The 14,058-nt window shown below is 40.2% G+C and overlaps 1 protein-coding gene and 1 pseudogene across 1 annotated transcript; one reads left to right on the plus strand and one right to left on the minus strand.

Annotated features, from left to right (window-relative positions):
• The first annotated feature begins 790 nt into the window (after positions 1–790).
• Positions 791–10,920, plus strand: LOC103715663 (annotated as a pseudogene).
• A 1,714-nt stretch (positions 10,921–12,634) lies between these two features.
• LOC103715664 lies at positions 12,635–13,747 on the minus strand. The gene is made up of 2 exons (XM_008803372.4): positions 13,341–13,747; positions 12,635–13,030 (listed from the first exon to the last, which is right to left on the minus strand). The coding sequence occupies exons 1-2, from the start codon at positions 13,683–13,685 to the stop codon at positions 12,869–12,871; spliced, it is 507 nt and encodes a 168-aa protein (XP_008801594.2). The 5' UTR covers positions 13,686–13,747; the 3' UTR covers positions 12,635–12,868.
• Positions 13,748–14,058: the final 311 nt, after the last annotated feature.

The following is a 14,058-nucleotide window of genomic DNA, read 5'->3' on the forward strand; positions in this document are numbered from 1 at the left end:
ATTTATAGTTCCATGGCTTATATCCAAGAGTGCCGCTTCCTCTCATCATCGATTTACAATCAGCAGGAAATATGCTCGGAGATACCCAGGCCGGCAAAAGTGAATCACACGTATCTAATACTTATCTGGCAAAGAAATCCAGCCAAATGGATCCCCTTTCGGTCTGTATTTATAGAATTTTTCCATTCGCATAGCTTCACTTCTTTCTCTTCATCAACAGAAGCCTGTTACGTTACCCTGCTGGACCATGTTTGCAGTAGCTCTGCTGTCAAGTTAATTTCTTCTCATGCAATCTGTTTCTATTTGGACTGTGAGTCCGTTCGCTAAAACCTCATGGTGCGTAGGGTGGGCCCACACATCGAGTATCTTGCCCAATGAGACATGGAACACCTGAATTGGACGGCTCTAGATCGGGAAAGAACCGGAAAGATCGCGAGAGCTGCAATCCATGAATTTAATCTAACGATGGAAATTTCTGAGCCCTACTCTGCGTTAAGTAATTATTACAACGAAATCTTAGGCGAGATATGTTCCGTCAGGGATCCCTAGGGCACGTGCGCCCCCTCACGAGAGAATCCAATCCCCTGCAGACGTGGCGCCTCGAAACATCATGATTCGGACCCCCCAAAAATCACCAACCACCAACCGGACTCTCTCTCTCTCTTTCCGCTTACTACGAGAAAAAAAATACTATATAAATAAACAATTCTCCAGATTTAAAACTGTTAAGGCGAAATATTTGCTGAAAAACCGCTAATAGGAAACATTTTAATCCTTTCAGATGCATTGCACCAACAGGATTTTTGCATTTCGGGCATTTAATTCGCTATCAAAATCCTTGCAATAGAACCCTAAGGGCTCTCGTCAGGCCAAATCTCCTTACTCGATCGATCACAGCCGCCCGTATGTGAATCCGACGGTCTCGATCGCCCGGGCCGTTGTGTTTATCAACTCCCCGGCACTCGCCTCTCCCTCCTCTCTCACACTCCCTCTCTGCTCCCTGCTCTCCCTCTCCTTGCAACGGCTCCAAGAATCGAAGAGGGATTGATGGCTGAATCCGTGGTCGATCGCGGATTACGGCTAGCTCTGGCGTAAAAAAAAAGGATCGCGCCTTGGCTCTCCGGTCACTGGATTCTCGAATGAGTTCGAGTTCGGTGCCACCGGGCGCCTTCGGTTTCCTCTCCATGGGAATGGTCGGTTCTGGAGCTCTGGTGTTAGGGTTTTTGCTGTCGGATTCACGGTTTTAATGGCGAAAAATTCTATCTTTTGAGCCTAAACCTCGTGCGAGCTTCGCAAGTTGCTTTCTCTCTCTCTCTCTCTCTCTTCTTCGCGAGCCTTTTCTTTTTTCCCAATTTCTTTTCGTCTTCTATTCGTACTGAGAGCCCGCTGACGATGTTGTCGGAGATGGGAACGAGGCCTTTGATGGAGAGCGGAGGAGACGGGCTTAGCGGGGAGGATCTGGGGTTATTGCTTCGGGAGCAGAGGAGGCTGGAGGCGATCGAGCGAGAGAGGGATCTGAATCTTTATCGCAGCGGCTCCGCTCCTCCCACTGTGGAGGGGTCACTAAGTGCCATCGAAGGCCTTTTCGGCGGGGATGTCGCTGGTGTGCTGCCTGATATCTCGAGAGCCAAGAATGGCAACGAGTTCTCGACGGAGGAGGAACTCCGATCCAGTCCAGCCTACCACTCTTACTACTATTCGCAAGTAAATCTGAACCCCAGGCTCCCTCCGCCTTTGCTCTCGAAGGAGGACTGGCGGTCCACCCAGAGGTTCCGGGCCAGCAGCTCGGGACTTGGGGGGATTGGGGACCAGAGGAAGTCTAATAGGGCGGAGGACGGGGGGAGCAGATCGCTCTTCTCGATGCAGCTAGGATTCAATCTGAAAAAGGAAGATCGTGAGGTGGAGCCGAGAAGGCCTCCAGGTTCTGGGGAGTGGCTGGACAAGGGAGCGGATGGGCTCATTGGGCTGCCGGGAATAGAACTTGGCCGGCAGAAGAGCTTTGCCGACATCCTTCAGGTGATCTTCGACGACCCAAGATCTTCTTTTCTTTTACCATATAGTATATTATAAACTGATTTTATTTGTTCTATCTATGTTATGAAAAAACCAATATGCTGTAAAAGCTTCTGCCCTTTTTAACCTCATGACGCTTGGAAACTACCAGATGATATTTGTCTAATTGGTATTATCTGTGATCACCTCTTCCGATGGTTTTCCTTTTAGCAATTTACTTGAAGACTGGATAGTCCTCGCCGAAATATTGGGTTTGATTTAAATCCTCATAGTGATATATTAGTGTTAATCCATTTATTTTGTTGGTGTTTTTTGACTAATCTTTTATGTCGCTATGGTATGTTTCATGCTTGCTTATGGTGAGAATAGATTATGTGATGTTTCTTGGGTAGTTCGGAGGCACACTACGAATGAATGCTGGTAGATTCACGATGTCACATGGGCCAGTTTATAGCAGTAAGTGACAATAAAAAGTTTGACTTGTTTTTTGTCTTTTCAGAGGAGGGATAGACAAGCATATTGATTTGAAATGGTTGTAAATGAAATCTCAAACTCTCCATTTTATTGATTCTTCTGCAATGGTTGATCGGTGGCTGCCAATAAATATGCAAGCCAAGAACTCCTGAACAATCTGAATAACTAAACTTCTGAACCATAGTTTCAACACATGTTCTGCTTGGTTGATACCTGGATTTATAATCAAGTGATGCAAAATCATGAAGAAAACCATCCAAATTTATCGTGATTTATTATGAATGTCACGCTTTTGTTAATTGTGACACGATATGCAACTTCATGAATTTTCCTACTTGCTTACCTGTCATTCTGTAGCCTTCTCATGTCGTCTCATTTTGTGTCGCTTGTTATATTGCTACATCTTTAGTTCTTTGTTCTTTTTAGTCCACCACCTTGTTGCTTCCACTGCTTCTTCTGGAGACTCATTCCTGCCTTTAATTGTTTCGGCCTGTCCATTTTATTTATTTATGTACCCCTTTCAGTTGTATGCTCTAATATTGTTGGAAAATCTGCCAGTGCCACCTCTCGATATTATTCAGAGCGGTTCTTTATTTTGGCTTAGTTTATATATGTCTGCTGTCAATGCAATCTAACCTTCTTTCTTTAAGCTCAATCATTTTACTTATTGCTTTTTCCTATTCATTTTCATCATGTTATTATCCAGAGCTTGGTATATTAATATATTAGATCATTACTAGTTCGCTAATTTGACTTAAATTATTCTGATGTTCTACAAGCATGATTAGCTTGTCCCTTCTTTATTAAAGGATAGATGCACATAATTGACCTTCATTCACTTGTTCAACTAAACTTTTCTTGTTAACCAAACTTTTGAACTTATGAAGGGCTCTACTTTTTAAAACATTAAGCTGTACTTAAGTACTTTCTAGACTCTGCATATGGAACATAATTAGTTGGTTTACAATTTTGCTTGCTATTCAACATCCCATCAAGTTCTTATGTCGCTAAGAGAGATTTATTTATGCAATTTGGACCTCCAAAACACATGGCATATTGCGGTATGTATCATGCCATTGCTAGGTTGGCATAGCACTGGCATACAAAACTTCAACCCTTGATGTCCACATGTCAAAAAATTGAAGGGAAAAAAACATGTATATTGCCTGGATAACATGTTCTTGTTAATCAAACTTCTTTCAAATTTGATAGTTAGTTTGGATTTCTCATGATCTCTCTCTCTCTCTCTCTCTCTCTCTCTCGCTCGCTCGCTCTATGTGCACATGAAAGCATATAAATACTAATTGTTCACATTCTTTTTTATTGAGATATTTTGGTGCTTGCCATGTTAAATCCATATCAGGGTCACCTTGCAACACCATGTTTATGCTGCTTATGGAGAAAAACATAGCAAGGAGATGCAGTAGGAGGACAAGTATGAAGAGAAATGATGTTGTTTTTCTCACTTTTAAATTTGTGGCTTTCGTTGCATAATAAACTCAGTAACAGAAGAAAGAATAGAAAAATTATGTTGCAGTGAGTATTCAAGAATGCTATAAAATGGTGGAAGATAACCAATGCTTGGTAGATAATATAATTAATAAATACATGTTGGATCAGTGCACCAGTAATTATTTAATGACTAGGGGTGCATATGTTGGACTCTGTGATGTAAAAACCATTAAATCTATTGATAAGTTAACTCAAATTACTGGATACCAGATATCATGTAGCCCGGTAAACATGGTCAACCTTATCCGGTGAACAAAAGATATTTTTTTCATATTCTCACAGGTTTGAAACTGTTTGAAGTTCTTCACTACTATGTTCATTTATCACAAATTGAATGTTGTTTCATTATGTTCATGAGTTTTGGTTATACACTACCTTTCTATTTGTTGTTTTTGGTAAAATGTAGTCAGTCTTTATTGTAGGACGACCTGGGTAGCACAAATTCAATCTCGGGGCACCCATCTCGTGCAGCCAGTCGCAATGCATTTGATGATAGGGCTGATCCCTTTGGTTCTGCTGAAGCACAGTTTTCTTTACGTCATGAAATAGGGCCTGTCAATGGCCTACAGTCTGGTGGCAATGTCCAAAATGTGGCTGCGGTTCAAAAAAATGACTTTCCAACATCACAGACATTTGCATCTGTTTGGGGCTCGTCCCTTTCGAGAAGTACTACGCCTGATCCTCAGCTGGTGGCAAGGGCTCCTGGCTTTGGCCTACCACCTGTGGGTGAGAGACTTGTAGGCACTGAAAAGAAGGCTAACAATGGCTCATGGTCCTTCAATGATGTCTCATCCGGTACTTTTGAATCTGATGATCTTGTAGCTGCTTTATCTGGTTTGAACTTGTCGACAACAGCATCAATAGATGAAGACATCATACCACAGTCGAAGCTCCAACAAAGGATCACCAGCCATTGCTTTTTGATTTGCAAGGTGGTCAGAACCATATCAATCAGCATCCTTACCTGAAAACTTCTGAGTCAGGACACTTGAGTTTGCCCTCAGTTCCACAATCAACCAAGTCCTCATATCATGATTTGGGTTGGGATTCTGGGGCTGGAGTGGACATAAGCAATTTAACTTTAAGGCCAAATGGACTTCTGGAACAGAGCAGGCCCACTCTTTCTTCTGCCAATTCATATCTGAAAGCACCTTCGGCAATTTCAGTTGCTAGTCCAGGTGGTCTTTATAATCCAAATGTAGATGTTGCAAATGCAGCATTTGCAAGCTATGGACCAGGTGGGTGCTCCATGAATTCAGCAGCACCAGCAATGTTGGCAAATAATATTCATTCTAGTAGTGTGCCCCCACTGTCTGAAAATGCTGCTGTTGTATCTGGAATGGCATCTCCTGGTATGGACTCCAGGGCACCAGGGGGAGGCTTTTCTTCAGGATCAAATTTTGCTGGAGTAGCTGACTTGCAAACTCTTAACAGCATTGGGAATCACACAGCTACGGCTGCTCTTCATATGCCTATCAATCCTCTTTATGTCCAGTATTTGAGAGCAGCTGAGTATGCAGCTCAAGTAGCGGCTAACTTCAATGGTCCTTCCATGGAAAGGGGTTACATGGGCAATTATTATGCGGATTTACTTGGAATCCAAAAGACATACCTTGGGCTATTGCTCCAACAAGAAAAACAGTATGGTATGCCCTTTATAGGTAAAGCTGGGGGGTTAAATCATGGGTTCTATGGAAACCCTGCTTTTGGCCTTGGTTATCCAGGAAGCCCTTTATCGAGTCCTGTACTTCCTGCTTCTCCGGGTGGACATGGTAGTTCTCTTAGGCACAGTGAGCGCAATATACGCCTTTCTTCTGGTATAAGAAACTCATCTGGAGGTGTCATGGGATCTTGGCAGTCAGAAAGTATAGGTATGAAGGGGGAAAATTCTGTGTCATCGCTTCTGGAGGAGTTCAAGATCAGCAAGACCAAATGTTATGAACTCTCTGACATTGCTGGCCATGTTGTTGAATTTAGGTAAGCGCCATTTATATGCAGGTCTAAACAACTCAATTAAGGTATGTCGTACTGTCCTGTACTATCTGGTACGGGGCGTACCACACCGTACCGGAAGAAAATCGGTACGAAATACACATTCAAATTGGTACCGCCCTATGCCGAGGCATACTGAGATGAAAATTGAAAAATGTATAAGAGAGCTATTTTGGTATGGAGGTGTACTGTACCGAACCGATGAGGTACCGATACGGTACCCGGTGCCGAGATTGTGAACCTTGATCTTAATACTGTTTTTATTAAGATTTATCACTGTTGCCATCACTTATAGATATTGATACCTAATTGTAAGTCTTCTCGGTATATGAGCCATCCAAATGAAGCAAACCTAGTATTATTATGCCGTATTTATTAATTTGTATCATGAAACTTGTACCTTTCAAGTTTATTAGATGAAAAAACAAGAAAAGAAGTTTAAAAGAAAATGTTTATGTAAGCTTGCATCTTGTTTTATTCATGATGTCAAATCAATACTACCAGTGAAGCCATTCTGCTTCAGCATAGATGTGCTGATATCAGGATATGTTATTGGCCTTTGGAGCATAATATTGAATGCTTGAGGATACAACCATTGTTGCCTCACTGCTATACAATGCATCTCAATATGACCTAAAATATGTGAACATGCTTGTAGATGCTCTATTTTTCTTTAACTTCATCCAACTTGTCATATGATCAAATCATTTCTCTTTATCTGTTCAGTGCCGACCAGTATGGTAGCCGATTCATACAGCAAAAGCTTGAAACAGCCACAACTGAAGAGAAAAACATGGTTTTTGAAGAAATCATGCCTCAAGCTCTTACATTGATGACTGATGTTTTTGGAAATTATGTGGTCCAAAAGGTATCTTATTTCTTCATTGTATTCTGCTTTTTGAGGGCAGGCTTTGGTCCAGTGGTAAAGTTGCTTAATTCTGACCTGGATTTCATGGGTCCGAAACATAGAAACAGCCTCTCCGCATGAGGGGGTAAGGTCGCGCAATTCTGACCGTCCTTAGACCCTGCAGTGTTGAGAACCTCACGCACTGAGATGCTTTTTTTACTGTATTCAGATTTCCAATCCTGGAGATTTATTTTTTTTTTTGGCATGTTTTCTATCAGAAGTTGCTAACAGTTTGCTTTTGTATCAGTTTTTTGAGCATGGAAGTTCAGCTCAGATAAGGGAATTGGCTGATCAGCTCACTGACCATGTATTGGCACTCAGCCTTCAGATGTATGGCTGTCGAGTTATCCAGAAGGTAAATTTAGTTTTATAACTCTAGCGTGCCTTGTGTTGTATGAAGAAGCTTGGTTTTAGTTTGTTCTAGTAGTTGTGGCAGCACCACTTTATGTATGATCCTATGAATGCAGGCAATCGAAGTTGTTGATTCGGATCAACAGACTAAAATGGTCTCCGAGCTTGATGGCCATGTCATGCGCTGCGTACGTGATCAGAACGGGAACCATGTTATTCAGAAGTCCATTGAGTGCATTCCTCAGGAAGCAATCCAGTTCATCGTCTCAACCTTCTACGATCAAGTTGTCACATTGTCCACCCATCCATATGGCTGTCGTGTCATACAGGTTCATAAGTAACAATCTTAGGCTACAAGCATGCATGGATTCACGTATCGTGCTATATGCACTCTTAACTGATATCAATTTATGTGACACAGAGAGTATTGGAGCATTGCCATGATCCTAAAACTCAGCAGATCATGATGGATGAGATTTTGCAATCTGTTTGTATGTTGTCACAAGATCAGTATGGGAATTATGTTGTTCAGGTATGCAGTTTTTATTGAAAGTTATCTATCCAAAAGCACCACCCTCTCTTTCTTTTTATAAGGAAAACAGAAAGTACACCTCTTTCTTTGGTCTTGGGAGGGGGAGTGGCAAACAAAATCTACACACCTACTAGCCTCTATTTTCTGCTAGGAAAAGCAAATGCTATATTTTCATGAGCTATCAAGATTTTTTTGTATTTCCCTGCTGAAAATATGTTAGCACTAAGAATATTGACTGTGACAAACAGGGACAATCATGTGTTAGATGCATAATTGATATAAAGGGAATGAAACGTTGATACAGATTTCAAATGTTAAACTGCTGTTGCATTATCATTGTCTTTATTTATTCACGAAATAATTAAAAAATTTATATCTTATGAAACTTTAACTCCGGGCATTGCTACTTTACCTTTGATTGTTTCTCTCGCCTCCTAACCTAGTTTGCTTCATGCCTTCACTGTATACATTTGTTTTCTGTATGGAATAGGCATGTCCAAGCCACTGTATAACTTATTTCTGATGCCTAGGTGGATCTTATTTGATGATGTTGCTTGATTTATGGCCTCATGTATTGCATCCATCTAGTTCTTGAAGCATAATCATTTTGTATGATGTTTACCTTATGCTTCAGTGAATCTCTTTAGTTTGTTGCTGTGATGGATCTTCTAAGTTTGAATTGTAACAGCATGTATTGGAGCATGGAAAGCCTCATGAACGATCTGCTATTATCAAGAAGTTAGCTGGACAGATAGTACAAATGAGCCAACAGAAGTTTGCTTCGAATGTCATTGAGAAGTGTTTAACTTTTGGTAGTCCCGCTGAACGTCAGATGTTGGTAGATGAGATGCTCGGTTCTACTGATGAAAACGAACCTCTGCAGGTTTGTTACTTGTTCACTTTTTGGCATAATTTTTATGAAATTTTGCAATCCTGTTTTCGACTTTTTATGTAGATTGCATGCTTTGAACCAGTTCAAAACTTTGGTTGATAATTGATTTATTGCAATTCAAACATCTTCAGTTTATATACTGTACAGCATGTATGTTGACCATCTTTGGTACTTGTAATTTATGTTTTCTTGGACTTATGTGATGTTTGTATATTTGAAATGATTATAATAAGTTGAGTTTGCTTTAGTTGGAGAACAGAATTATGTTGCTTTGAGAAGACTTGTTCCTTGCAAGCAAGGTTTGCCGTCTCTGTATCGGACTTTGTATTGGTACTATCCTATTACGGTATTGATACGCCCGCTACGGTATCCGGTTCGGCATACCGAGTGTTGGTACATCTCTTATACTACATATTGGTTCGATACCGGTACGCCAAACCTTACTTGCAACTAATCGATGTCATTTTTCCCAGTATCCAAAAATATCTTTTTTTTTAACAAATTATATGTGGTTTTTTTATCTTGTTCTCTGCTGATATTCATTTTTTTAAAAATAATTGTTTACAGTTACTTTTAAATTACAATGTCTTGGATATGTATATGTATGCACGCATCAACTTTTAAAAATTCAGCAGTGTTGCTGGATCCTAGTTCTTGGAGTTTGAAGCTTTTGGCACCCTGTACCAGCTGTGCAACACACATGCCAATTTGCAAGCAACTAGTCTGCCAGTCCTCATTCAACATCTTGCAGAAATATCTTTGTTTGACCATCTTTAAGTTTGATCATCTTTGCTCTTATGCACCTAGGATTATCTATAATAGAAGATTTCCTCTTCCTCATTGCAGCTAGTTTTATATCCTCTTAAATATTCTTAAACTTAGCATGTCCAACACCCTTCTTTAATCTCAGATAATTTGTCAATAATGTTACCCGGTATCTTTCTTTTTGGTTACATCTTATGATTCTTATCTGGCTTGTTGTATTTTTTTTTTTGAAACATGTTATTTGGTTTTCAGAATATCTGCCTGCAATTGTTAATTCAGTAGGACTATATGCATGTAAACATGATTTCCAAATTACATGAACACATCATGACAAGAAAAGCAGAGGAGTCGAGTGGATGTTATTTGATGGTGCATATTTTATAAAATGTGTACCCTCTCTAAATAGCAACACTTTCCTATATCAAAAGCTCTTTGTAAGCAAGTGTCGTACTATAGGAAATTTCAGTAACTTGAGCAAATGCTAGGTTACTTGATATCTGAAATATAGTGTGGTTTTCCAAAACATTGGTTTAAATAGTGCATGACAATATCTATTTTGCTTGTATCTATTGTTTGTGAGCTTCCAGCTTGCTGGCTGTTGTTGTATACATGCCTGTCAAACTTACATGCTTGTTTGTGTATATGGTTGCAGGCAATGATGAAAGATCAGTTTGCAAACTATGTTGTGCAGAAAGTATTGGAAACCTGCGATGACCAGCAGCGTGAGCTGATACTCTCACGAGTAAAGGTTCACTTGAATGCGCTGAAAAAGTATACTTATGGAAAGCATATAGTTGCACGTGTAGAGAAACTTGTTGCAGCTGGAGGTATTGCCCACAAGATTCTTTCATATTAACATTAGATACTACAGCCATTTTTGCAATATAGATAATGGTAGATAGGTCAGTGGCATGCACTTCTTTCCAATGCAAATTATTTTCAATAACCAGAGTACAGTGGACTTTCCATCATTTTTTTTTATTTCATTTGGTTCATGTTCCATGGCTTTGTTTTTTAGAACAAGAAGTTTTGCTTCATGCAGAAAGAAGAATGGGAGTTTAGTCCTCGTATACCTTTTAGAAGGCCTAAGGCAGGAAGTTGTACAGCTAACAGAGGCTAGTGCAGGCTCTCCTTTTCATTTATCTATCCGTATAGACAGGTACAAGCTGGATGGAAATAAATTAGTTGCTTGCACTGAGAATTGTACATTCTGTAGTTTGCAGTTATAGTGACTTGTGTGATGGTTGGGGCCCCTGAAGAGATATGTGTCTGTACAAGTTTTATGGGTGTAAAGAAATGATAAAGAGAAAAAGGGCAGAGGGTATCTTAGCGTGACTGTACAAATGTTGCTACATGGAGAGGTCTGTTGTTTAGGTGAGGCCAGTATCTTTCATTTGTTAAGTATGGAATCCATTTATTTTTCTTATGGTATACAATTTTTTTAATTTAATTCCCTGGTTTGAGGATGCATACTTTAATCTACTATTATTATCTCCATGGTGGGCTTGATATTTCGTCTGATGATATGAATGCCTTACTAAATTTTAGCTATAATATGTTATGCTGCAACTGCTGACATATCTAGTCATGCCATAATGTTATGGTAATGCGTGTAATTTAGTATATTATCTTTCTTCAAAGATCTGTTTGAGCAGCGGCCATTTTTGCTTGAGCTTCTCAAATGGTTGCTCTTAGTTCATCCACTAGTTGTCGAGTATTTGACCATTTTGAGATTTCCCTGGGTATCGAATTGTTCAAAATCACTGGATTTTTAAATTCTTTACCTGCTGTAAGGGCTTGCTGTTTCTGGTTTCTGTGGTGCCAGATCTGTGGCTAGCCCTGGTGCATCATATGAAGGTTCTTGTGCCTGTGAAATAGGCTTTGGCTTCTGCTGTTTCAAAATGCATTCTTTCATTTTCTATGAATAACTGCTTTGACATCAACACCCATTATTCTATCTCACACCCGTTTAAGAAATAAGATTGTGGATTTTGGAGCTGTTGCACCATGGCTAGTGTTCTCCTTGTGGCAGAGCTCCAAGATTACAGCAATAACCACTAAGATCATAAATGAGATGGACACCGCAATCAATCACCGCAGAGATTTTAAAAAACATGGCCAACAGCATGATGGAGTAATGGTGTGTCTGTGCATTTTGATGCCAATGTAAAGTTGGATGGGTATGATGCCAATGGTGTATCTTTAACTACAAGTAAAATTTTCAGGTAAAAAACAAAGCTGAATATCAATTAGGTAAAGGGAAGAAACGCACAAAGAGTACCAGTCAGGGCCAGACTGCCAGTCGCTAATAATAATAATGATAAGGAATCAAATAAAACTTAAATGCGGAGGCAGGAACGGGGAAGATGCCTTTGCCTACATCCTTCTTTGATATTCCATGCTGTATGGCATGCTGAATGCCAAAGATGATCTGCAATTATCTGGAGATATATTGCTTCACATATCTTGACTGTTTTCAGTCACTGTTTCTGCGACTACCAGATAGAAAAATGGCTGAGTTCTGCCCCTGTAAGAGGACTTTTCCTGGCCCATGCAGCTAGCTATCTGGCTTGATTAAGTGAAACTTTGTGCCAGAATCTGCAGCTTGTCGAGCATTTAGGATGCTGAAAATTGCTAGGCTTGCATTAGTTTATGTAACTATATCTAAACTAGCATGCTCCACCTCAGTAATAAATAATAATGTGTCTCATCCCTTAAAAAGCCTGCCTATTTTCCTATTTAAAGATTATCAACTATCTTTCAGCCTATAGGAAAATTTATCACCTGAAAATTATCCATGATGCTGAGTTAAAATTTTTTTAAAAAAAACAAGAAAAAGGATGAACCAGATGGATACTTGCTTTTCCAATTCAAGCTGCTTGGTTGCACTCATACAACATGGATTATGCTTGGGCTCTAACTAGATCCTACATATATGTACAACGTTCGCATGCATACTTTAGGTGCCACATCTAGAAGAATAGAACCCTTTTCACAAAGGTAGTTCTGAATTTCTAGAAAAGTCAAGAAATTGATCTTAAATCTATCCGACCTACTGCAGGAAGAAAGATGAAGAGCAATGAAATCATTCATAGTATCTTCCTATCAGTAAACATAAAATTCACCGACAAGCCTCATGATCCCAAATATGCGGAGCTGGCTTTACCAATGAAGTCTGATCCAGCAAAGAAAGATGTTGTTCCAAGAACTTTGTATATTGTGCACAATTTGGAAAATTCCCTTCATAGTTGTTCAGGATCTACAGATGCAATAACAAAATAATCCATCGCACCGATGCAAATGTTTCTATATGGTGATAAACATCTAACAAATGAAATTAGGACCATATTTGCATTACTCAAGTAATCAAATGGCACATTCTTCTTAATTTCACAAGTTTGAAGAGTCGACGAAAAAATTCTCCCTAAATCTAATCATCATCTTCTTCAATCTTTTGGCCGAAGCCTCTTGGCCCAGCTCTTGCCTTGACCTTCCTTTTCTTTCCATTCTTCTTCTTCTTGGCAGCCTCCTCTTTCTCAAACTTTTCCCTCTCTCTTTTCTGCAGAAAATCTTGCACTGCCAAGTAGACCACCTGCCCCAATTGCAAAAATAATAGTCACCCACATCACGAATCAAACCTTTGGTCCAAGAATAGAACATCAAAAAAAAAAAAAAAATGCTCACTGAGAACAGTCAACAACAATATTTAACAAAAAAGGTCAATCAAAATCACACCTTTACTAAAAAACATTATAAGAGCAAACGCATACTTCAAAGAATTACTTCATAACAACCGCCAAAAGGTAAATTCCACATACATAGATCCCAACCCCCACACACTTCGCATCATCCAATAGCGAAAGAAGCTAAGAAAAGCAGAAGCCGTGGCAATAGGGAATTACCCCTATAGTGAGAATGGAGAGACCGATAAAGGCCATGAAGAGAAGAACAGAGATAACGGTGGAGACGCCGCCATCCTCAGCAGCAGCTGCAGGTATCTGCTGGGCCTTCTCTATTGTAGCCTCCGAAGGCAGGACATCTCCAGATGCGGCAGAAACCCTCCCAAGCTGCGACCTTTTCGTCGAAACCCTTCCAAGTCTCCTCCTCGAATGGTAGTAGAGCGGTCGAAGGAGAGCAGACGAGGGTGGTGGGAGAGTTGGATGGGCGAGCTTGGAGGTGGAATAGGAGAGAGATTTAGGAGCAGAGACAGGGGGGAGGAGGGATGGAGATATGGTGACCGTTGCCATCCTCTCATCCGTTAACCTCCTCCGCTCGTTCCTCTTTCGTTTCGGAGGGGATGGAGAGGTAACACCGGTGGTCTTGCATCATTGGACTGACCAATGGACGGACGCGATGCGCAGGATGGTGCCAAATTTTTTGATCTTTGAATCAAAGTCATTAGATGAAGTATTGATGGCGATGATGGAAGCGGGATGCAACGCATCCGATGCGATCCCGTCAGGATGACCAAGCGGGGCCGCTCAGCCCATTGGCACGTCCGGCTGACATATAATATTCACTTTGACAGGGGTTTATACGTAAAACGCGCTCTAAATTAATCTCATAATTTTGGATATATATTTTTAGATTCGATGAAAATATTCAAAAATTTTAAATGTT

The sequence above is a fragment of the Phoenix dactylifera genome, chromosome 3 (genome assembly GCF_009389715.1).
Source record: "Phoenix dactylifera cultivar Barhee BC4 chromosome 3, palm_55x_up_171113_PBpolish2nd_filt_p, whole genome shotgun sequence".
NCBI lineage: Eukaryota > Viridiplantae > Streptophyta > Magnoliopsida > Arecales > Arecaceae > Phoenix > Phoenix dactylifera.